The sequence below is a fragment of the Schistocerca nitens genome, chromosome 2 (genome assembly GCF_023898315.1).
Source record: "Schistocerca nitens isolate TAMUIC-IGC-003100 chromosome 2, iqSchNite1.1, whole genome shotgun sequence".
NCBI classification, from domain to species: Eukaryota; Metazoa; Arthropoda; class Insecta; order Orthoptera; family Acrididae; genus Schistocerca; species Schistocerca nitens.
Genome location: NC_064615.1, coordinates 318,583,926 through 318,607,888, shown reverse-complemented (window position 1 = coordinate 318,607,888; position 23,963 = coordinate 318,583,926). Strand labels below are relative to the sequence as shown.

The 23,963-nt window shown below is 39.6% G+C and overlaps 1 protein-coding gene across 1 annotated transcript in view; it reads right to left on the bottom strand.

Moving 5' to 3' along the window:
* LOC126236097 (myotubularin-related protein 9) overlaps positions 1 to 23,963 on the bottom strand; it is a 118,540-nt gene that overhangs the window by 65,581 nt on the left and 28,996 nt on the right. Inside the window, exons 4-5 of the mRNA XM_049945165.1 lie at positions 20,757 to 20,911; positions 18,352 to 18,477 (exon numbers count right to left, since the gene is read on the bottom strand). Of these exons, the coding sequence (XP_049801122.1) occupies positions 18,352 to 18,477; positions 20,757 to 20,911 (281 nt within the window). The remainder of the gene's footprint in view (positions 1 to 18,351; positions 18,478 to 20,756; positions 20,912 to 23,963) is intronic.

Sequence of the window (23,963 nt, the reverse complement as noted above, 5' to 3'; positions counted from 1 at the left end):
GAAAAAGAGTGCGGGTAGGCACTAAGGATGCATCTACTTTTTGATCACCTGATGCACTGCAATGATACCCTGATCAGAGAGGTATGTTTGGACTTCTGCCTCAGTCAGACCTCCAAACAGTTTACTGTAAATAACACCTCACAAAGAATTCAGCATTTGATGGGCCTCGACATGAACAGTATAGGTGTGGAAAAGCAAAGCTGCAAGCAGTTGTGCTTGAGAATCAGAAGTAGTCTCCAAAAGCACAGTGTCACTGTGTGAATGAGAGCAGGATTTCACAGGGCTGACAATTGCATCAACACCTTTCTAGATGATAAATGGATTTACCAAAGCAAAGGACTGACAGTCTTCAGTAAGTGAAACCATGAGGAACTGTGGGGCAGCTGGGAGAGTTGTTGAATCTGTGGCCTCATTCCATTTATGTTTAGTGGACATTGACTGCAAAGAAGATGATTGGCTCATTGTGAGAAAATCCCCCATGATTGCCAATGTCTCCAAGTGGTGTTCCTTCCGAATCGGTGGGGCCCCTCAGAGGGGGTGCACCTGTCTTAGGTGACTGTTCACACCTCAGGTCACACCTCCCAAACCCTTGACAGAGGGACCAATTAGCAATTTGGGAAGGTAGCAACTCAGGCAATCACCCCTTCCTGGGCCTGGCCTGTACCAGGAGGTTTGTACAAACCCTACCTGTTGAGCCCGGGCTGGGAATTATGTGTTGCCCAGTCACCTGTTATGCATCAGACGCATGGGCCAGACTTCAGAAGCATACAGGGAGGAAGAGGAAAATGATGAACCTCAAGCGCCGAAGCAGAGGAAGGATAGGAGAAGAAGAACGAAGGAAGAAAAAAGGAACAAAAACAATGGAGAGACTGTTCTAATGCAGGTCATATTTCCAAAAATCATTTCAGACGTGTCCCCCAAGGAAGGGGAGAAAGAATAGCAAGAGGGCAGATCTACAGCACAGAAGGGAAAAGATGCTGCAAAGGCTGGGCCCTATGTTAGCCAAGCACGAACACGCCAAAGAGCAGCAAGCCCTCTGGGGGGCCAGCAGTGGTGTAAGAATACTTGAGTCTCAGTATTGAGAGCTCTAGCAACTGAACAGTTATTAAAAGTGACTGCTTGTTCTTCTAGGTTCCTGAAAATTCTTGGAATCTGTTAACCCAGAAGAAATTCCAGTACCTGTGAAAATAGAACAGTTTACTGCTTCTTGCAAAGCAGTGCTAGAAACATCATTTTGGATTAGGACATGAAATACAACCTCCCCATTTCCTGTTTGATGTGTTTCACAGGTAACAGGATGGTTAAAAGGATATATCATATATGTTCTCTGCTGCTCCCATGATAAGGGAAAAGCAGTAGATCACAAAACATATTATTTTCATCTACCAAAAACTACTGGTATCCTCAGTGGGAAGTGCAATATCCTAATTCCCCTATCAGACTTGTTAGTTGTTGTTGTTGTTGTTGTGGTCTTCAGTCCTGAGACTGGTTTGATGCAGCTCTCCATGCTACCCTATCCTGTGCAAGCTTCTTCATCTCCCAGTACTTACTGCAACCCACATCCTTCTGAATCTGCTTAGTGTATTCATCTCTTGGTCTCCCTCTACGATTTTTACCCTCCACGCTGACCTCCAATGCTAAATTTGTGGTCCCTTGATGCTTCAGAACATGTCCTACTAACCGGTCCCTCCTTTTTGTCAAGTTGTGCCACATACTCCTCTTCTCCCCAATTCTATTCAATACTTCATCATTAGTTATGTGATCTACCCATCTAATCTTCACCATTCTTCTGTAGCACCACATTTCGAAAGCTTCTATTCTCTTCTTGTCCAAACTATTTATCGTCCATGTTTCACTACCATACATGGCTACACTCCATACAAATACTTTCAGAAATGACTTCCTGACACTTAAATCTATACTCGATGTTAACAAATTTCTCTTCTTCAGAAACGCTTTCCTTGCCATTGCCAGTCTACATTTTATATCCTCTCTACTTCGACCATCATCAGTTATTTTGCACGCCAAATACCAAAACTCCTTTACTACTTTGTGTCTCATTTCCTAATCTAATTCCCTCAGCATCACCTGACTTAATTCGACCACATTCCATTATACTCGTTTTGCTTTTGTTGATGTTAATCTTATACCCTCCTTTCAAGACACTGTCCATTCTGTTCAACTGCTCTTCCAAGTCCTTTGCTGTCTCTGATAGAATTACAATGTCATCGGCGAACCTCAAGGTTTTTATTTCTTCTCCATGGATTTTAATACCTACTACGAATTTTTCTTTTGTTTCCTTCACTGCTTGCTCAATATACAGATTGAATAACATCCGAGACAGGCTACAACCCTGTCTCACTCCATTCCCAACCGCTGCTTCCCTGTCATGCCCCTCGACTCTTATAACTGCCATCTGGTTTCTGTACAAATTGTAAATAGCCTTCCGCTCCCTGTATTTTACCCCTGCCACCTTTAGAATTTGAAAGAGAGTATTCCAGTCAACATTGTCAAAAGCTTTCTCTAAGTCTACAAATGCTAGAAATGTAGGTTTGCCTTTCCTTAATCTTTCTTCTAAGATAAGTCGTAAGGTCAGTATTGCCTCACGTGTTCCAGTATTTCTACGGAATCCAAACTGATCTTCCCCGAGGTTGGCTTCTACCAGTTTTTCCATTCGTCTGTAAAGAATTCGCGTTAGTATTTAGCAGCTGTGACTTATTAAACAGATAGTTCGGTAATTTTCACATTTGTCAACACCTGCTTTCTTTGGGATTGGAATTATTATATTCTTCTTGAAGTCTGAGGGTATTTCACCTGTCTCATACGTCTTGCTCACCAGATGGTAGAGTTTTGTCAGGACTGGCTCTCCCAAGGCCATCAGTAGTTCTAATGGAATGATGTCTACTCCTGGGGCCTTGTTTCAACTCAGGTCTTTCAGTGTTCTGTCAAACTCTTCACGCAGTATCGTATCTCCCATTTCATCTCCATCTACATCCTCTTCCATTTCCATAATATTGTCCTCAAGTACATCGCCCTTGTATAGACCCTCTATATACTCCTTCCACCTTTCTGCTTTCCCTTCTTTGGTTAGAACTGGGTTTCCATCTGAGCTCTTGATATTGATACAAGTGGTTCTCTTTTCTCCAAAGGTCTCTTTAATTTTCCCGTAGGCAGTATCTATCTTACCCCTAGTGAGATAAGCCTCTACATCCTTACATTTTTCCTCTAGCCATCCCTGCTTAGCCATTTTGCACTTCCTGTCGATCTCATTTTTGAAACTTCTGTATTCCTTTTTGCCTGCTTCATTTACTGCATTTTTATATTTTCTCCTTTCATCAATTAAGTTCAGTATTTCTTCTGTTACCCACGGAGTTCTACTAGCCCTCGTCTTTTTACCTACTTGATCCTCTGCTGCCTTCACTACTTCATCCCTCAGAGCTACCCATTCTTCTTCTACTGTATTTCTTTCCCTCATTCCTGTCAATTGTTCCCTTAAGCTCTCCCTGAAACTCTGTACAACCTCTGGTTCTTTCAGTTTATCCAGGTCCCATCTCCTTAAATCCCAACCTTTTTGCAGTTTCTTCAGTTTTAATCTACAGGTCATAACCAATAGATTGTGGTCAGAGTCCACATCTGCCCCTGGAAATGTCTTACAATTTAAAACCTGGTTCCTAAATATCTGTCTTACCATTATATAATCTATCTGAAACCTTTCAGTATCTCCAGGCTTCTTCCACGTATAGAACCTTCTTTTATGATTCTTGAACCAAGTGCTAGCTATGATTAAGTTGTGCTCTGTGCAAAATTCTACCAGACGGCTTCCTCTTTCATTTCTTACCCCAATCCATATTCACCTACTATGTTTCCTTCTCTCCCTTTTCCTTAGTTATAATGAAGAATTAGCAGTACCAGTGACTCCTGAGAATGTAGTGGTGATTAAAGAAGAATACAGCGAGGAACACACAGGAGACCAAGTAGGAATCTTCTTAGAAAAACAAGACCATGCCGTTGGCAGAAAAACAGTCTACGAGGAATTAATTTTTGTCTGGGTACAAGAATTAAGATCATTAATGTAACAGAAGATGAGAAAAGGAAGAGGGGATGCACTCATTTATATCAAAGATGTTTAGACCTCAGATCAGAAAGAGTCAAAGCAAACATACAAAGATACTGGTTAACGATTAAGAATTTAAAAAAGCTGGTGTGTGCAGTACAAATTTAGAAAGGTAACAATACTAAAAATATGAGGACAAATCAGAAACTCTTTGCTACTATGGTTTTTTAGTCAAATTATGGCCATAAATGTGAAATAAACATATCCATTCCCAGTGATGGTCCTTACTTGGACCAGACCAGCCTTATGTGACAGCAATTGTGCAGCACGGCACTGCTGTCAGCTGTTGAAGGTGGTGATTGTGCTTTGTAAGGCAACAGCTGAATAGGAACAAAGAGTGATTCATTTTCTATGGAGCATGAGAAGAGCACCCATCAAAATCTGCAGGGAAATGCTGCCCACATATGAGGAAAAGTGTCTCATTTTTAGAATGTGGGATGGTGGTATACTGAGTTCGCAAAAGGCCGTGAAGTTTTGCACGACAATGAGCATTCAGGGAGGCTGCACATTTATCGCTGGGAGAGTCTGGACCATCGACTGTGCAGTCCACACCTTGCCCCTAGTGATTCCTATGTTTTTTTATCAGCTGAAGAAGTTACTGGCAGGACAGTGATTCATGTACTATAAAGATGTGAAGCCAAGACAGCTGTCTAACGGCAGTTCCACAATCAGCTGGACTAATTCAACCACAGGGGCATCTCAAGTTTAGTGCTAAGGTGGGACAAATGCCTGAGCCTGTGTGAGGACTATGTGCAAAAATAGTGTAAGGTATACAGAAGAGTGTGTATATTTTTAACTATCTGTATGTACCTTATTTCAGCTAATAAAAAATATGGGCATAGGTTTTCTGATTCACCCTCATATATGTTCATGCTGCAGATTTATGTAACAGTTACTACAGTTTGTTTTGTGAATAAGGCTCTCATATTGCAGACAAGATGGAATACCTGTTATAGAGATAAATATACAATGTATGAGGTCTGTTCAAAAAATTCTGGAACATTCGTAATTTTGTGCCAATGGTGTGTTGGGGTGAAATGTGGTTGGCACCCCTGCACGCACCTGTTTTTAATGTGTAAACACTGGAAGATTCAATGTTGTATGTCCATTAGTTATTGCTCAGTGCTGTATTGAGTAGAATGTCGTGTCACACAGTTTGCGAATTTTGAGACAGCGCAGTTTGAGAAGTAATGCTTTTGCACTCAATTTTTCTTGAAACTCAAGAAAACCAGTACAGAGACACATCAAAGCCAACAGTGATGAGTGTTTAAGGCATTCTCATTGTTACAAATAGTTCAAATGGTTCAAATGGTTTAAAAATAACTGGACGGAAATTAAAGAAGACCCTCATTCAGAATGCCCTTCGACGTCTTCTGACGACGCTCACGTTAGGAATGCCAATGAAATTGTGCATGCCAATGAAAGACTGACTGTCCGAGAGATTGCAGTGGAATGTAAAATTCCAGCTGGATCATGTCAGCATCTTGGAATGCACTGTGTCATCGCCAAGTTCGTCCCATGGCTCACGAGTCAAGACCAGAAAGACCTTCGCCTCACAATGTGTGAAGAGCTTTTGAAACATGCAAATGAGAATGAGATGTGATGTGATGATACGAGGACCTACAGATATGATGCTGACACCAAGGTTCAATCTTCATAAAGCGTTGGGAAATGTTCTCCAACACCAAAAAAAGCTCATCAGGTCAGGTCATATGTCAAAGCCATGCTGGGGGACAAACTGTCAATCAATGGTTGTATCAGGGTGTGTTGAGATGCCTGTGAGAAAACTTGAGGAGGAAATGATCTAAAATGTGGCAGACAATTGGCTCTTGCATCACAATAACGCACCTGCACATTCATCCCTGTTGTTACGTGACTATTGCACTAAAAATGGAATCACTGGGCTGCCTCATTCTCCACACTCTTCAGACCTGGCAAATGTGGACTTTTTTATTTCCAAAGTTGACAACCCCATTGAAAGGGAGAAGATTTGCAATGATAACCAGAAAAATAAAATTCACAGACGGTGCTTTGCGCAATCCACCAGGAAGTGTACCAAGATTGCTTCCGGAAGTGAAAACTGTGTTGGGAGCAGTGTATCAATCATGGAGGAGAGTCTTGCAAAGGAGACCATTCATGATAAGTAAAAGGTAACCGCAGAAAAAATTTGTGGACAAAGATCTGTAATTTTTTGAAGGGACCTCATGCATGTGACACACTGTCTCTAACAACTTTGAGTACAGTGTGACATGGCATACTTCCACTACATAAAATATATTTAGTTGAGGTTGGAAACATATATGACTCTGTTTTCAGCATTAAAAATAAATTCAGAACATTCAATTGATGGACGCTACCAATTAAGAACAAGGTGCAAGGTAACACTGTACATTCCATTTCCAGTGAGAGTCTGTTGCAATTGTTCCAGATTTGGAGACCCAGGCCAACAGTGCAGGGGAAAACTGTGGCAAGATATGTTTGTAGCAATTCCACTCCACAGCATCTTGAATTTTGGACATAATACACTGTACAAATTTTGTCCTATCTCACAATGCAACAAACAAAACACAATATTAGGAATACGAATTATGAATGACAGTTACAGATACACAAGTTTCTGATATGGTGGATTACCACAGTTAAAGATGCAACTGGAAAGATTGAGGGCGTGTCATATGTTGAACTAGCCAACTGATAAAACACTTATGGTATAAACTCCCAAGTTGACAAGACCGCAAGCCCAAGATAACAGGCCAAAAATACCAGACCAGAATGAGTTTCCACAGCTGTCAGTTCATAACCAAAAAAGAGCGTACTCTAGGTATGGGAAAAGGTGTAGTCAAACATTAAACAATGGAAAATCAAGGATGGAATGCAACAGTATTGTGAAAAGGAAAGTTGCCACTCATCATATTACGGAGATGCTGAGTCGCAGACAGGCACAACAAAAAGACTGCCACAAATATAGTTTTCAGCCAGTAAGTTCTTCATCAAAATTAAGACAACAAACACAACCATACACACTCACGCAAATGCAACTCTCCTCACACATGACTGCAGTCTCAGGCAACTGAGGCCACACTGTGAGCAACAGCACCAGTGCATGATGGGATGGTGACTGGATGGGGGTAAGGAGTAGGCTGGGGCGGAGATGGGAGCGATAGTAGCGTATCCCCCAACCCTCCCCACTGCCCTATTCTCTTTCCACCCTAGCCCTGCGCACTCCCCAAGAGCACGTAACTGTCCACCAACCCTACCCTACTATCGCTCCCCTCCCCTCCCCACCCCAGCTTATTCCTTACCCCAACCTAATTGCCTCTCCCATCTTGCACTGGTGCTGCTGCTCGCAGTGCGGCCTCAGTTGCCTGAGACTGCAGTCGTGTGTGTGAGTTGTGTTTGCATGAATGTGTATGTGTGTGTGTCACCTAATTTTGACAGAGGCCTTACTGGCCGAAAGCTACATTTGTGACAGTCTTTGTCCTGTGATAGCAACCACCGAGTTTCACAAGCAAAATGTTGACAGACTGATTCAGGACGGTCGTCATATCACTCAGAGAGAAACTGCAAGCGCAATCGGCATTGCACAAGAACATGTGGGTCACATTATTGCTTTGCTTGGCTATCAGAAGATCCATTCATGATGGGTACCACAGATGCTGTCTCTTTCCACCCTAGCCCTGCGCACTCCCCAAGAGCACGTAACTGTCCACCAACCCTACCCTACTATCGCTCCCCTCCCCTCCCCACCCCAGCTTATTCCTTACCCCAACCTAATTGCCTCTCCCATCTTGCACTGGTGCTGCTGCTCGCAGTGCGGCCTCAGTTGCCTGAGACTGCAGTCGTGTGTGTGAGTTGTGTTTGCATGAATGTGTATGTGTGTGTGTCACCTAATTTTGACAGAGGCCTTACTGGCCGAAAGCTACATTTGTGACAGTCTTTGTCCTGTGATAGCAACCACCGAGTTTCACAAGCAAAATGTTGACAGACTGATTCAGGACGGTCGTCATATCACTCAGAGAGAAACTGCAAGCGCAATCGGCATTGCACAAGAACATGTGGGTCACATTATTGCTTTGCTTGGCTATCAGAAGATCCATTCATGATGGGTACCACAGATGCTGACATCTGAAATGAAAGTGCCCAGACTCGAAATTTGCCAGGAACTCATCTTGCGTTACGAAAATGAAGATGACACCTTTCTCCATTCAACTGTGATAGGAGATGAAATGTGAGTACACCATTACGTTGAGAGAACTGTGAGGCTGTGGTTGCGGAAACAGAGTGTCGACTTCTTCCATGACGGCTTCAGAAAACTTGTTCATTGTTAGCAGAAATGTATCCAATTGGCTGGTGATTATGTGGAAAAGTGAATATTGGTAATTAAAGATCACATTCTAAGGATTATTTCTGCATTTGATTTATTAAAATATTCCCATCGAAACCCAATTAATGAAGGTGGAGGCATTACTTTTCATTCAATCCTCGTAAAACATCCAACATTCCACAAAACACCTTCACACTATGTTTTTTTTCCCTTCTGTTTTCCTTTTCTAGAAAAACTTACCCCCAAGCTGAGCACTGCACAGTACTGGCACCTCTTCCTCTTTCACCACAAGCTCAACATCTCATTATAGAGGGATGCTGACTCAGTTTTTCATGATAGTAAATGGGAAGTTGCGCTACAGAAAATGGCCCAGAGATCACCAGTGTGTGTGTGTGTGTGTGTGTGTGTGTGTGTGTGTGTGTGTGTGCGCTCGCGCGCGCGCGCAGTGAGTGAAGTGTCATGAAACAATGTGTGTATAGCAAGTGCAGTGACTGATAGTGAGATATGAGTGAACAGTGTGGCATTATATTATTTAATAAGTTATTTGTAAAAAAGTATTGTATATCAGGAGTAAATCTAATGATTGTCTCTAACTAGTCTGTAAATGTATGTGCATAAAAATTAGCTTATTTAAAATTAGTCTAAACCTGTAAATACTTTGACATGTCCTACATCCTTATAAAAAGAGATCTACAGATGAATAAAGCTACTACTACTACTAGAAAGTGCACTGCACGTGGCAGAGGTGGGTCGGGGGGGGGGGGGGGTGGGTTAGGAAGGTCACAAAATAAAAAGATATAAAAAACTAAAAGGGAATGAAGAAAGGAATAGTCACTGAAATGCTGAGGCCAAGGAAATTTAAGAAAATAATTAACATAAATTAAAGCTAAGTGAGTGGTGAGAACCAAGGATATGTTTTAATGTCAGTTCCCACCTACGGAGTTCTGAGAAACTAGGGTCTGGGGGAAAAAAATCCAGATCGCATGTGTGGTGAAACTGGCACTGAGGTCATGACTATCATGCTGAAGAGCATGCTCTGCAAAAGGACATTGTGAGTTGCCAGTATAGACCCTCTGTCTACACCTAATTAGTTAGGATGAATATTGTGTGGTCTATATTAATTGTTTATTATGCTCTGTGATCACACAAGTTGAAAAGTATGCAAGCCAGATACTTTATACAGCAATTAATATTCTGTTGTTGGAGATTTGCTTCCTACTTCCTTGGATGTTGGGTGCTAGGCATTCCTTAGTAAATACCACATTCATGTTTGTGATGAGCAAAAACTGAAAAAAAAAATGCCCATTTTATTGGTGATGAGGTCAACTAGGGCTTTATGCCATTCACTGACTGTCTTGTCTCACAGTGGGATAAATACGTTAATAGTTATGGTGATTACTATTGAAATAATAAACAGTTTACTTACTTTTTTTCTGTCTGACTCATTTTCATTTCACTGCCTCTTATATGTACTTTTATTATGTATTTCATATAGTGTTGTTAGTGTTACTTGTTTTAGGGATTACATCCTGTGGTCACACATGTTGCAAAGTGTGCAAGCCAACTACCTAGTACAGCAATGAATATTCTGTTGTTGGAGGTTCACTTCCTGCTAGCTTAGATGTTGGGCACTAAACTTGCTCCAGTGACTACACTACCACATGCATGCAATTTGATTTGATTGTTTGAAAAAGTCACATCACGTCAAACTGATCGATCAAGTCTTTTCAACAAAAGTATCAGATGTTGACACAGATCCAGACTTACTCAGAGTTGCCACCTAAAACATGACTCACGATCCATGTGGCTAACTTAACAATAATTCACCATGCACGTCTGATGAGCAACGTGTGAAATGATACCCACGAGACTTACTTGCCAAGATTGTATCTGGAAATGACAGATGTTCACTCTCCCATGCCAACAAAGGAAGAAATGTGACAGTTTTTTGAGGGAGAAATACAATAGCATCTATCAATGACATCAATCAATTTCAACTGGAACATTACATTAGCAGTATGGTGCATTTTATCATTTCCATTCTATGAATGACATTCAGCAGTTGTTCGTTGGGCAGTGTACTTTGGTATATCAACAACGTTAATTGCATTTTTCTCACTGTGCAGGGATAATTACTCTGAACTGCCAATGTACCACACATGGAACACATCAGCAAACAAATTTCAACACTGCAAACACTGCAGGACATTCCACCTTGTATTTGACCGAAGTGTTAGGCTGTATGTATGCTATATGCCCAAACAATGCAACATGCTTTGGGATTACTGTTAATTAATGCATGTGTATTGTCAGCCTTCCATGAATTAAGAACTTATCATTGTGTTCGCCAAGAATTAAATCTTTTTGAAAACAATGCGCACTGGGACTCTTCACTCACTGACGCACTGAATGTTGCTCGGCCACAGCAAATACACATGTTTCTTCACAATGTGCTTCCCATCCAATCCAAAATATCTTTGGGAAAAGAACAAAAACTAAATTGGTGAACACATTCTACACTGTGTGTGTTGTGCTCCAAATTACAATTCAGACACACATTTAACACCAAACATTTACAGTGAGGCACCTGTTCTAGATGAGGACATTGTTTGGCAATGGCTAACAAAGTGCAGGGACTGCAGTGCCGAATCAATCTCCAAATGACTTTTTCGATCTTCATTTGCAATGAGAAACACAATTCAATGTTGATGAATTGTGTACATTCCTTTTAAGGATTTTTCCAAAATTTGTTCTATAACAACACATATGGCATGACAGAATTATGAAAGCAATTGCATGCCAAAGTGGCAGATTGAATTTCCTAGATGTGACTGCAGGCACAAGCAAACTTTTCTCATTCCACTTATTTCAGTACCATACAATCTTGAAAAAATATTACATTGGTAGTTGTGTCATCTGGAATTGCTGCATCTCTTTTGGATGGTAGCCAAAAAGTGCATTCATTATTGAAATTGCTGTTGAATATGAGAGCACTGAGATAGTAACTTGCAATATCAACAAAAATGCTGGTATGGGTAAAGAACTCGTATCATGTCAACTCATTGTATGGGATGAATATGCTCAGGCACACAAAAAGGCACTGGAAGTGCTTCACTGTATACTCAAAGATTTGAGAGCAAATTAACAGCTCTTCAGTGGCATACACATTTTATTGTCTGGTGATTTCGACAAACTGTACCACTTTTAGAACTCACTGGTGAACATACTACACATCTCAAATCATCAGTTTTATGGTGACATGGATAGAAATTGACTTTGAAGGTCAATATGAATGTACAACTACAACATGATCCATCTACTGAAAGCTTCACAAAACAATTGTTGGGTACTGGGAATAGGAATACAGCAATTGATGAATCCACACAATGTACCACATTGCTAACAAACTTCTGTAAAATTAATGCAGCCGCAGATAAATTGATTCACAAAGTTTTCCCAAATATCACAAAGAATCACAAAAATCATACGTGGCTCAGTGCGCCTATTATAGCAGCCAAAAATTACGGTGTCAATGCCATCAATTTCACAATTTAAAATGAAATACCAGGTTATGCAATAACATATCAATCCAAAGACAGTATAATGAATCAAGATGAAGTTGTCAATTATCCAGTGGAATTCAAGTTTTAACATTGAAAACTGCTGTGCTATCATTCTTCTCTAAACATAAATTCATCATGACTTCACCGTCGTACCATACTTTCAGTGAAAAATATGGTGAACAGCGTCATTGAAGCTACAGTTTTAAACAGAAAATTTACAGAATAAGATGCACTGTTGCCTTGCATCCCAACTCTACTGCGATTCAAATTCAAAATTTGGAATTTCTGGTGTGATTTGCATTTGCAATGATGATCAACAATGTACAGGGGCAACTGTTCCAGGTGTGTGGACTTAATCTGGCAAATCCACAATTCTCACATGGACAGCTGTATGTGGCCTGATAACACATTTGAAAATCTTCTGATTTATTCATGTTCACACAAGAAGAAAAACAAAAAAATGGTACATCCAAAAGGACTACAGTAAACAGAATTTAAACACACTTTTTCTTTGAGTGATATTGCAACACATGCCTGATATTTGCTAGTAGAATATAAAGCATTGTGTATGTATCTAGGTGCAATGAGAACACCATCTAATGAGCTATTACTTGAAGCACTGCACCCTCCACTGCACATCAAAATTAATGGATAATACCAGAGAATTACTAAAGAATACTATGCACGATGAACAAAATGGCACCCCGTCTAGTGCTAGATTATGCAAAGATTCAAAAGCTTACAAATAAGACATTAACATAAATATCATGCTATGAGTATGAGTTGAACCAATCATTGGCACCACCTAAAGGTGTCGATGTTACACGACAATGTAACAACATGCGCCCATGGCAATGGAAAGTTTACACCACTTGACAGAGGCAGCTCCTGACAGAATAATATTTACAGGTGGAACAAAAAATACAGGGCCATTATAATTAAACTTTCGCCAATTGAGAGGGCTCCTTAAAAATGAGTGATTGCAGGTCAATGAAACTTCATGGAAACATTTGTAAGAACATGGGGGGGGAATTAGAAACAAATTTTAATTTCCATTTGAGGGGGTACCACATATAAGTTCCAGGTTAAAAAATGGGTCACTGTGATGACCATCTGCATCCAAAACAACCTGGAACCACACTAGATATTGCTCTACTGAGGCCCAAAACATCTCAGGTGGGATGCTGGCTATCTCCCTTGCTATGCTCATCTTCAACCTCAAACATGTGTTGGTGTCCCAATCATAAACACTGTCCTTCACATAAACCCACAGTCAGAAATCACAAGGTTTCAGATCTGCTGATCTTAGTGGCCTCACAGTTTGGAATGATTGGCCAATGATTTGGTTTTCTCCAAATGTGTTAAGGAGTATTCAATTAACCTCACGAGCAATGTGCGTCGATACTCATTAACAGCAGCACCACTATTTCAGTTGTTTTGATAAAACAGCTTTACAAGTAAATCCCCACTCACCTTATTCAGATCTATGTGGACTCTCTGCAACTGTAATGCATGCTTACGCCTGTGTTTCACCCTATGTCACCATACCAGTATCGATGCCTAAAGGCAAGCCATCACACTAAAATTATTAACAATGCAAACCCTGCAGCTGCAGCACATAGACTGATCATCATTCTCATAAAGCTGGGTACTCATATGGTAAATGGTTTTCAGCCTCCACTGGGTCAAGTAGCAGAAGATTAATTATAACCATCCTGTGCTATGGGCAATACCTTTGCAGACACAGACTCCAACACAGGAGATGCAGGAGGATTTAAAGTGCCCCCATGAACCATGGACCTTGCCGTTGGTGGGGAGGCTCGCGTGCCTCAGCGATACAGATAGCCGTACCGTAGGTACAACCACAACGGAGGGGTATCTGTTGAGAGGCCAGACAAACGTGTGGTTCCTGAAGAGGGGCAGCAGCCTTTTCAGTAGTTGCAAGGGCAACAGTCTGGATGATTGACTGATCTGGCCTTGTAACAATAAACAAAACGGCCTTGCTGTGCTGGTACTGCGAACGGCTGAAAGCAAGGGGAAACTACGGCCGTAATTTTTCCCGAGGGCATGCAGCTTTACTGTATTGATTAAATGATGATGGCGTCCTCTTGGGTAAAATATTCCAGAGGTAAAATAGTCCCCCATTCGGATCTCCGGGCGGGGACTACTCAAGAGGATGTCGTTATCAGGAGAAAGAAAACTGGCATTCTACGGATCGGAGCGTGGAATGTCAGATCGCTTAATCGGGCAGGTAGGTTAGAAAATTTAAAAAGGGAAATGGATAGGTTACAGTTAGATATAGTGGAAATTAGTGAAGTTCGGTGGCAGGAGGAACAAGACTTCTGGTCAGGTGACTACAGGGTTATCAACACAAAGTCAAATAGGGGTAATGCAGGAGTAGGTTTAATAATGAATAGGAAAATAGGACTGTGGGTAAGCTACTACAAACAGCATGGTGAACACATTATTGTGCCCAAGATAGATACGAAGCCCACACCTACTACAGTAGTACAAGTTTATATGCCAACTAGCTCTGCAGATGACGAAGAAATTGAAGAAATGTATGATGAAATAAAAGAAATTATTCAGATAGTGAAGGGAGACGAAAATTTAATAGTCATGGGTGACTGGAATTCGAGTGTAGGAAAAGGGAGAGAAGGAAACGTAGTAGGTGAATATGGATTGGGGCTAAGAAATGAAAGAGGAAACCGTCTGGTAGAATTTTGCACAGAGCACAACTTAATTATAGCTAACACTTGGTTTAAGAATCATGATAGAAGGTTGTATACATGGAAGAACCCTGGCGATACTAAAAGCTTTCAGATAGATTATATAATGGTAAGACAGATATTTAGGAACCAGGTTTTAAATTGTAAGACATTCCAGGGGCAGATGTGTACTCTGACCACAATCTATTGGTTATGACCTGTAGATTAAAACTGAAGAAACTGCAAAAAGGTGGGAATTTAAGGAGATGGGACCTGGATAAACTGAAAGAACCAGAGGTTGTACGGAGTTTCAGGGAGAGCATAAGGGAACAATTGACAGGAATGGGGGAAAGAAATACAGTAGAAGAGGAATGGGTAGCTTTGAGGGATGAAGTAGTGAAGGCAGCAAAGGATCAAATAGGTAAAACGACAAGGGCTAGTAGAAATCCCTGGGTAACAGAAGAAATATTGAATTTAATTGATGAAAGGAGAAAATATAAAAATGCAGTAAATGAAGGAGGCAAAAAGGAATACAAACGTCTCAAAAATGAGATCGACAGGAAGTGCAAAATGGCTAAGCAGGGATGGCTAGAGGACAAATGTAAGGATGTAGAGGCTTTTCCCACTAGGGGTAAGATAGATACTGCTCACAGGAAAATTAAAGAGACCTTTGGAGATAAGAGAACCACTTGTATGAACATCAAGAGCTCAGATGGAAACCCAGTTCTAACCAAAGAAGGGAAAGCAGAAAGGTGGAAGGAGTATATAGAGGGTCTATACAAGGGCGATGTACTTGAGGACAATATTATGGAAATGGAAGAGGATGTAGATGAAGATGAAATGGGAGATACGATACTGCGTGAAGAGTTTGACAGAGCACTGAAAGACCTGAGTCGAAACAAGGCCCCAGGAGTAGACAACATTCCATTGGAACTACTGACGGCCTTGGGAGAGCCAGTCCTGACAAAACTCTACCATCTGGTGAGCAAGATGTATGAAACAGGTGAAATACCCTCAGACTTCAAGAAGAATAAAATAATTCCAATCCCAAAGAAAGCAGGTGTTGACAGATTTGAAAATTACCGGACAATCAGTTTAAAAAGCCACAGCTGCAAAATACTAACACAAATTCTTTACAGACGAATGGAAAAACTAGTAGAAGCCGGCCTCGGGGAAGATCAGTTTGGATTCCGTAGAAATACTGGAACACGTGAGGCAATACTGACCTTACGACTTACCTTAGAAGAAAGATTAAGGAAGGGAAACCTACATTTCTAGCATTTGTAGACTTAAAGAAAGCTTTTGACAATGTTGACTGGAATACTCTCTTTCAAATTCTAAAGGTGGCAGGGGTAAAATACAGGGAGCGAAAGGCTATTTACAATTTGTACAGAAACCAGATGGCAGTTATAAGAGTCGAGGGACATGAAAGGGAAGCAGCGGTTGGGAAGGGAGTAAGACAGGGTTGTAGCCTCTCCCCGATGTTATTCAATCTGTATATTGAGCAAGCAGTAAAGGAAACAAAAGAAAAATTCGGAGAAGGTATTAAAATCCATGGAGAAGAAATAAAAACTTTGAGGTTCGCCGATGACATTGTAATTCTGTCAGAGACAGCAAAGGACTTGGAAGAGCAGTTGAACGGAATGGATGGTGTCTTGAAGGGAGGATATAAGATGAACATCAACAAAAGCAAAACGAGGATAATGGAATGTAGTCGAATTAAGTCGGGTGATGTTGAGGGTATTAGATTAGGAAATGAGACACTTAAAGTAGTAAAGGAGTTTTGGTATTTGGGGAGCAAAATAACCGATGATGGTCGAAGTAGAGAGGATATAAAATGTAGACTGGCAATGGCAAGGAAAGTGTTTCTGAAGAAGAGAAATTTGTTAACATCGAGTATAGATTTAAGTGTCAGGAAGTCATTTCTGAAAGTATTTGTATGGAGTGTAGCCATGTATGGAAGTGAAACATGGACAGTAAATAGTTTGGACAAGAAGAGAATAGAAGCTTTCGAAATGTGGTGCTACAGAAGAATGGTGAAGATTAGATGGGTAGATCACATAACTAATGAGGAGGTACTGAATAGGATTGGGGACAAGAGGAGTTTGTGGCACAACTTGACCAGAAGAAGGGATCGTTTGATAGGACATGTTCTGAGGCATCAAGGGATCACCAATTTAGTATTGGAGAGCATCGTGGAGGGTAAAAATCGTAGGGGGAGACCAAGAGATGAATACACTAAGCAGATTCAGAAGGATGTAGGTTGCAGTAGGTACTGGGAGATGAAGAAGCTTGCACAGGATAGAGTAGCATGGAGAGCTGCATCAGACCAGTCTCAGGACTGAAGACCACAACAACAACAACAACAACAACAAAAAAAGATCAAATGTGACCCCAGCATTTACAGCAATCTTGTCGGTGCTGAAACACGCTTCTCAAAATATTGACCTGAAAACAAACAGTTGGACCCTTCAGCAACATTGCATTTATTGAAATACCACAGCAAACAATGCCATAACAACTCCCTGTCATAAAAATAAACAATGCCATAACAACTACCTGATGTACAAATAAACCATTCAGTAAGTGGTGTACATGTAAGAGAGGAACAATGCAGTTATTTTTATGTGGGTAGACGGGCATTGTGGTCTTCATGGGAATAAAATGGCTAATAAGTTAGTGAAAGAAGCAATTACCATGGACAGTCAGAAACATGATAGATCTCATACTCAGATTTCACAATCCTGACCAATAAATCATTACGAAACAAATGGGATAGTGACTAGAAAAGATCTAGTACTATCAGAGGACACAGCCATACTGAAGGACAACCATATTCACCAGAATTTCACTGGTATACTAAATGAACCATACCACCAAGATTTTATGTAACAGCGGCATGCCTAAAATTCAGATAAAGGCACTTTAAGCAAAATCTTCAATGCCCCATGGTCATGAGTAGGTGAGTTGGAGAGGAAGATTACATTTTCATGGCAGAGATTAGGGATGATCCATACTTCCTTGAAATTTAACATGTTTTCATTATTATTTGAATGTATAGCTGTGATTTAATAGGAACAAAGTGGTTTTTCATACAAGCAACAGTGTGTTCTCGGTATACTGTCGATTAAATGAACACTGCATGGAAGCTGAAAAGGAGGGAAGGAAGATTAAGAGTTTAATGTAACATTGACAACAAGGTCATTAGAGATGCAGCACGAGCTCAAATTGGGACAGGAAATTGGCTGTGCCCTTTTCAAAGGAACTGTCTCCGCATTGCCTTAACTGATTTACAGAACTCATGGGATTTCAACCGTCATCCTCCTGAAAGCAAGTCCAGTGTAACAACCACTGTACTAACTAGCTCAAACCTGGACATTGAGCTGCAGGGAGTAAAATGATCAAGAATAATTTAAGACCTTTTAAAAATTCTAATCGACTATCAAGAAGAAAAAATAAACCACCTTTAACTAATATCCCCCAAACAGTTCTAAAAATGGTCATATAATTTGTGTGTGTAAATACAGTAATTAACATATACAGCATGTTATATCCCAGCATAAGCATAGTCTGAATTTCACTTAACAGCTATATGTTACCTGTAAAGCAATCAAAATAAAATCTTAAGGCACTGATACTTACCCCACCTTCATGCCTGTAGCTTAATACTGGAAAACGCCCACCATCACGGAAACTGGCTGCTATAGCAATAGTTTCATCATCAATCGTTTTTGGCACAACAACTGCACTAGGATACGTTGGGCAAATCTGCAAATAAATGAATCTTCCTCAGTAATCTGTATAACAAGAGGCTCTTATAAATAATGTGCGTGCATGTGTGCGTGAGGAAGGGAGGGGGAGGAGAAGGGGGAGGGGGGAGGGATAAGGGGGGAGAGAGAATTGGCTTTGTATGCTTGTTAGCCCTCTAACTACACATTTCAGTGGTCTATCTATTTGTGAGTGATAACCTATCCTTCCATAAACATCACAACTATTAATATGTAGATTTCCTTACTTCTGATATTGTCAATGATCCAAGGATTTTGCAGTTTTAGAAGCTCACAAAGATGTTATTTCAAATGCAAATTTCCCTTAGGAGGTACACACAAAAATTTGTAACATTATGCCTTACTCATTTGCCTACTAATCATTTATTACAATCACTGTACATATTTTTCATTTTTTGTATGGTTATTATTATTTTGCGGTTTTCTCCCTAAACAATGATAGAAACTGTTAGAAGAGAAACAATAATTATTTGGAGAATATTACTGAAAATGCATTCTGCTCCTGCTTTTCTAATAGGATTAGATATACAACTTGCACCATGTGCAGAAAGTGCCATTCGTGCTTTTTTCTCCTTAGTTCTTTGCTTGAAATACTAAATGTCATTTTTTTGTATTCATTTGCTAACATGAATCAAAACCAGTAACACAATCAACACCATAAAATTTAAGTTTTTCTAAATCTCTCTACATATAAATTTAAGTACCCTCTCACAGCCATCTCTATGTGCAGGCTAATCTCAGGAACTACTGTAGGGATTTTGATCTTGTTTTGACTAGTAGGTACACTAATTCGTAAAGAAGGTTTTTGTATATAATTTATAAATATTATGGACACTTTGCCTGAATTTTGATGAAGTAAACTTAAGTTGTGAAAACAATGCCACTGCCACCTAGGGAGCAAGTGCCATAGCCCTAGCAGCAATGGCTTGACAGAGCAGAAAGTATATTTTAACTCGCAGTTGGTGAGGTGCTCCAGCAGTGAATTGTTTGGTTCAAAGACGGAACATTATAAGAATGAATCCCGGAGGGGTCACTTTTTCTCTTCACCATGTCATTTAAGCTAGCATTCACCTCTCAATGATCATCCTATGATGTGAAACTTACAATTTAAATAATCAAATATTTTTAACCAATAGTTTCCCTGCAATCATTTGACAACAATTGCATAGCAAAAAAACATATGAATCCAAGATATGTGGAGCTTTATTGTTTTATGCTCCAAGAAAAACATGTCACAAGAGGTGTGCTGTAACACGAGCTGCACATTTAGCTCATGTGTATTTTTTCTTATTTTCTCTGTTATTTGTGCCACCTCAACCAGCCTCAGATTCATATTTAAAATGACTCACTTACACATACACTCATGATTCATACACAGTATTTACACTGGTTGTAAACATATTACTTACGTCACAATGTGCTCTCACTGTTGCCATGAGATGTCACTCCAAATGCCAGTTCAATATGGAGTACATAACAATAACACCTCCACACCATTTTCCTTCCATACACTGGTTACATTGGCTAAGTTATATAAAAGTGATTACATTCCATTACTTAACACTGTTCTCTGAATTTTATTCATAGCTCTATGCAGCAGTCCACACACAAAATACGCTACACTACACTAGCTGTGTGTAGCCAGGGCGGGTCACTAGTAATATCTACATACAGGGCTGAATTTACATTCCTCATTCACCTTCCTGGTATGTACTAGCAATGTAGGTAATTTAACACTATTCCACCTTTCCCTTATCTTACAGTCATGTATGTTGCGCAAGAAAAATTCTTGTTGCTTTTCAATACTTACAGGACTAAGGCAAAAATTTTGCAATCTTGTTAACCTCAACTCTGAGGTGAAATGAGGGGCAATGGTATGATGGTAACACTTATTATACTCAATGTAATGGAAGTGGGAGTATGAAAGTCTCACTAGCCTAGTTTTCACAAATATTTCTGACTTATTTCTTCTTATACAGCATGGCTTTGAAACAAAATTAATTGCAAAAATAACACAAAATAAAATATCAGACAAACTAAAGTTTCGTCAATAAAGCAAATGAAAACATATTGCATTACGAAAAAAAGTAACAAAAGAACATTAAATCATGAATTTAATAATCTTATGGGATCAAAGTGGAGAAAGATTGACAGATAAAAGAAGACCACTATGAGAACAGATTGTCAAGTAATCTACAGATAGAAATTGATTTGTGATGCACAAAGCAACTGTCTCTCTCAGATCTTCAATGAACTTACATTAAAATCTTTGTTTATATAACTGATGCGCCATTCTTCAGACAATGTTGTAACAAGTTTTGAAAATTCAGTTTCTGGTCGGAATGCTGTCCAACCATCTTCCAGTATAGGATACATTGGACGGTAGAAAAATGGATAATGAAGCGTTGGTTCCTCTGAAACATAGATGTGATTAAATTAAGAGAAGAATAAATTTGAAAGCACCCCTCGAACAAAGTTCCAAATATACACAGTAGACAATACAGTTTTGAAACATTAAGCAAAAATATCTTTGAAAATCTACAAAAAACTGTCAATGAGTGTCAATCATATTCTTTATCTATCTAGCTATAAATATAGGAAACTTCAAAATTAAACTTCCAACAAATACAAACACACAAAGAAACAAACAACTTCTTTCTGCCAGGTAGTGGCAGATAGATAGCCCAGTACAGAAGATAGTTTCGTCTGGCAAGAAAGAAGAAATGGTTGAACATAACTGGATAATTCAAAGATTAAGCTTCAAGGTCACCAATGAACTTGACCACAACCTAGAGTAATTGGTTGGTTCCCATAACTCGTTAAGCTTCTAATCTCTCCAGTTACTGTGTACCTACTATCTACTTCCCCCTCAATTGTCTACCGTTTACACATTTATTAGTTGTTCTTTCTGTCTGTGTCTTATTTTTGCAGTTTTTGTTCCTGCTTCTTCTTAACTTTGGTTTAATTCTTCTACACTATTTGTTTCTTACTACTGTTAAATGTGTTTTGGCGCATTAGACTGTTATTCTGTCTCCTATGATTATCTGTAACTTAACAAATGCTTTGTCTGCCATTTATAATGTTTGACGGTATCACATTTGCTAGCATTGCGTTACTTATGTGGTTTGCATTCAGCTATTTTTGACCTGGCTGACTTTCTTGTCTCAACAGGAAATGATGCCATTTCTCTAAGTCTTTCCTCTGTTTTGTTGGGCTTACGAATTTCTACTCCAATAGCTACTGCTTCTGTTGGCTTTAAAATATATTATTTATTTATTTGGGCCTTGTTGCATTTGTCTGTGAACTTTTCTTCCTTCTAGACCTAAGATCCTTTGATTCTTTATGAGTGAGCTTTTTCATGCTCCTCTGTCCAGAAGGCACTGTGTCTTGGTTTTGGTTGTTCACCTCAATTTCTACAGTTCATTACTATCTTTTTGTGGAAGGATTATCTGTTGAATGTACCCATGGGCTTGATCACTAATTGCTGGGCTCAAGAGCAACAGTTGCTCACTGTTGAAGTAGGAGAAACAGAGAGCAAAATCAGAAGAACTGACTAAGAAGTCTATATCCAGATTACATTCTCCCCCCCCCACCCCCCTCCTTAAGTTGTAATACGACATATACAATACCCTTGTACAAAATGCCGTGGCTGCCAGATGCACAGTCAGTGGCATGGGGAGACCATCGGTGGTGGGGGGAGGGGGGGTGGGGGTCACTTAGAGTGCTATAGGGCAAATGCTGGGTGCTGGAGGGGAAAGTTCCATTCTAAACTGAAGCCTACACTCACATTTTTTGTAAATATTAAGTGGGGCCCCACCACGCCCAAACTTTCATGGCGACCGTTCAAAAAGATTTACTGTCACCTCTGCTTTCGTTAGCACCTAAAAAGAATTCCATTGAAAATGTAGAGATTTATTTTTACCTGGCTTATTAACTATTTGTAACTTTCAGAGTAGCATCATGAGTGGCAAATTTTGAGTAAAATCTACACATTTCTCTGTTGCCATGTCAAAATTTGCTTCTTTTGCCAACACATAGTGAAGTTTACACTATCTCACCTCACTAGCACATAGTGCAGATGCAACTTAGAGAGAATTCTTAAACAGTGGTTCATTAAGTTTATTAAATGAGAAACTGAGGAAAAGTAAACACAGTGCAAAAAATGTGTAATGTCTTCACATATGTTGTTCCACAACCTATAGCATTTCTCGTTTCAACAGCTATTGGTGTCACTTAAAAATTACATTCTTTCAATGAAAAAGTCTGTAGTTATTGGAATAACATTGTAGATAATGAAGTTTTACATAATAATGATATGGTAAAATACTCTCCTCTTTGCGTGTTGTCATTTACCAAAATCTCATTTCAGTATCTGAAACCGTTTATGAAATATGAGGACTGTTGTAGATATTTCACTTTGGCTTCATTGCAGGCTTGGCACTGTTGCAAATGAGTGTGCCACATCAGATCAATTTTCTCACGATTGGTGACTGATAGATACCTCTACCCAAGTCTAACGACAAATTCAATATATAAGCTATATTTCATATGCAACAACTTATTATATAATGTCCACAAAACACCAAATTATAGTGATCTCTATTTTTCATCGCACACTTTACCGAGTTTTGCACAATGTCTTACTTTCATGTAAATACCACAATAACTATGACCATTAACGAAATGATGGGCACATCATCACGAACCTGACGTATAAAGCTATAAGAAAAACAAAAATGATTTTTTTTACTGAAAAATTTCTATAAATTTGTTTGAGAAAGACTGCAGGGTGCGTGCCTCAATTCCGTCATTGCTGACAGGCCGAAAAGTAGAAAACACTTATCGACCTCCCCTTCCGAACAAATGAATGAATTTGCCCACCGCTTTGGACAAAAACACGTCACTGCACATCTACCACCGTATCCTGCGGAAGTTATAATACTACTACTACTACTACTACTACTACTACTACTACCACCACCACCACCACCATCACCACAGACAAAAATAATAATAATTTCTGTTAAATTCTGAAACTACCTATTCTAACTTTTTGTGTAAATGCTTAAAAATAAATGATTTGCTTTTACTCATTTACTCTCTGAGTATGGAATGAGTCAAAATATGGAGAGGCAACTATGATAAACTGCTCCTACAGAGTGAACTAGTAACTAACTGCTCTTATTTTATAGTTATAAACACAGGTGATTGTGCAATAATTATCCAAGTTATTTTTGCTGTGGATAACTGATTGGTAAAGGTATGCATATGGTGTGGTTATAACCCTCAATGTTTAGAATTGATCTACACCAACCAGAAATTATACAGAAAACCCAGTTCACTTGTAAGTAAGTTCCTCAATCATACCGACATCATTGGAGGAGCCTTTAATCAACTAACAATCAACTGGGCTAGTTACAAGTTTGCTAGTGGTGGATGTGACAGGACTTCCTGTGAAACATTACT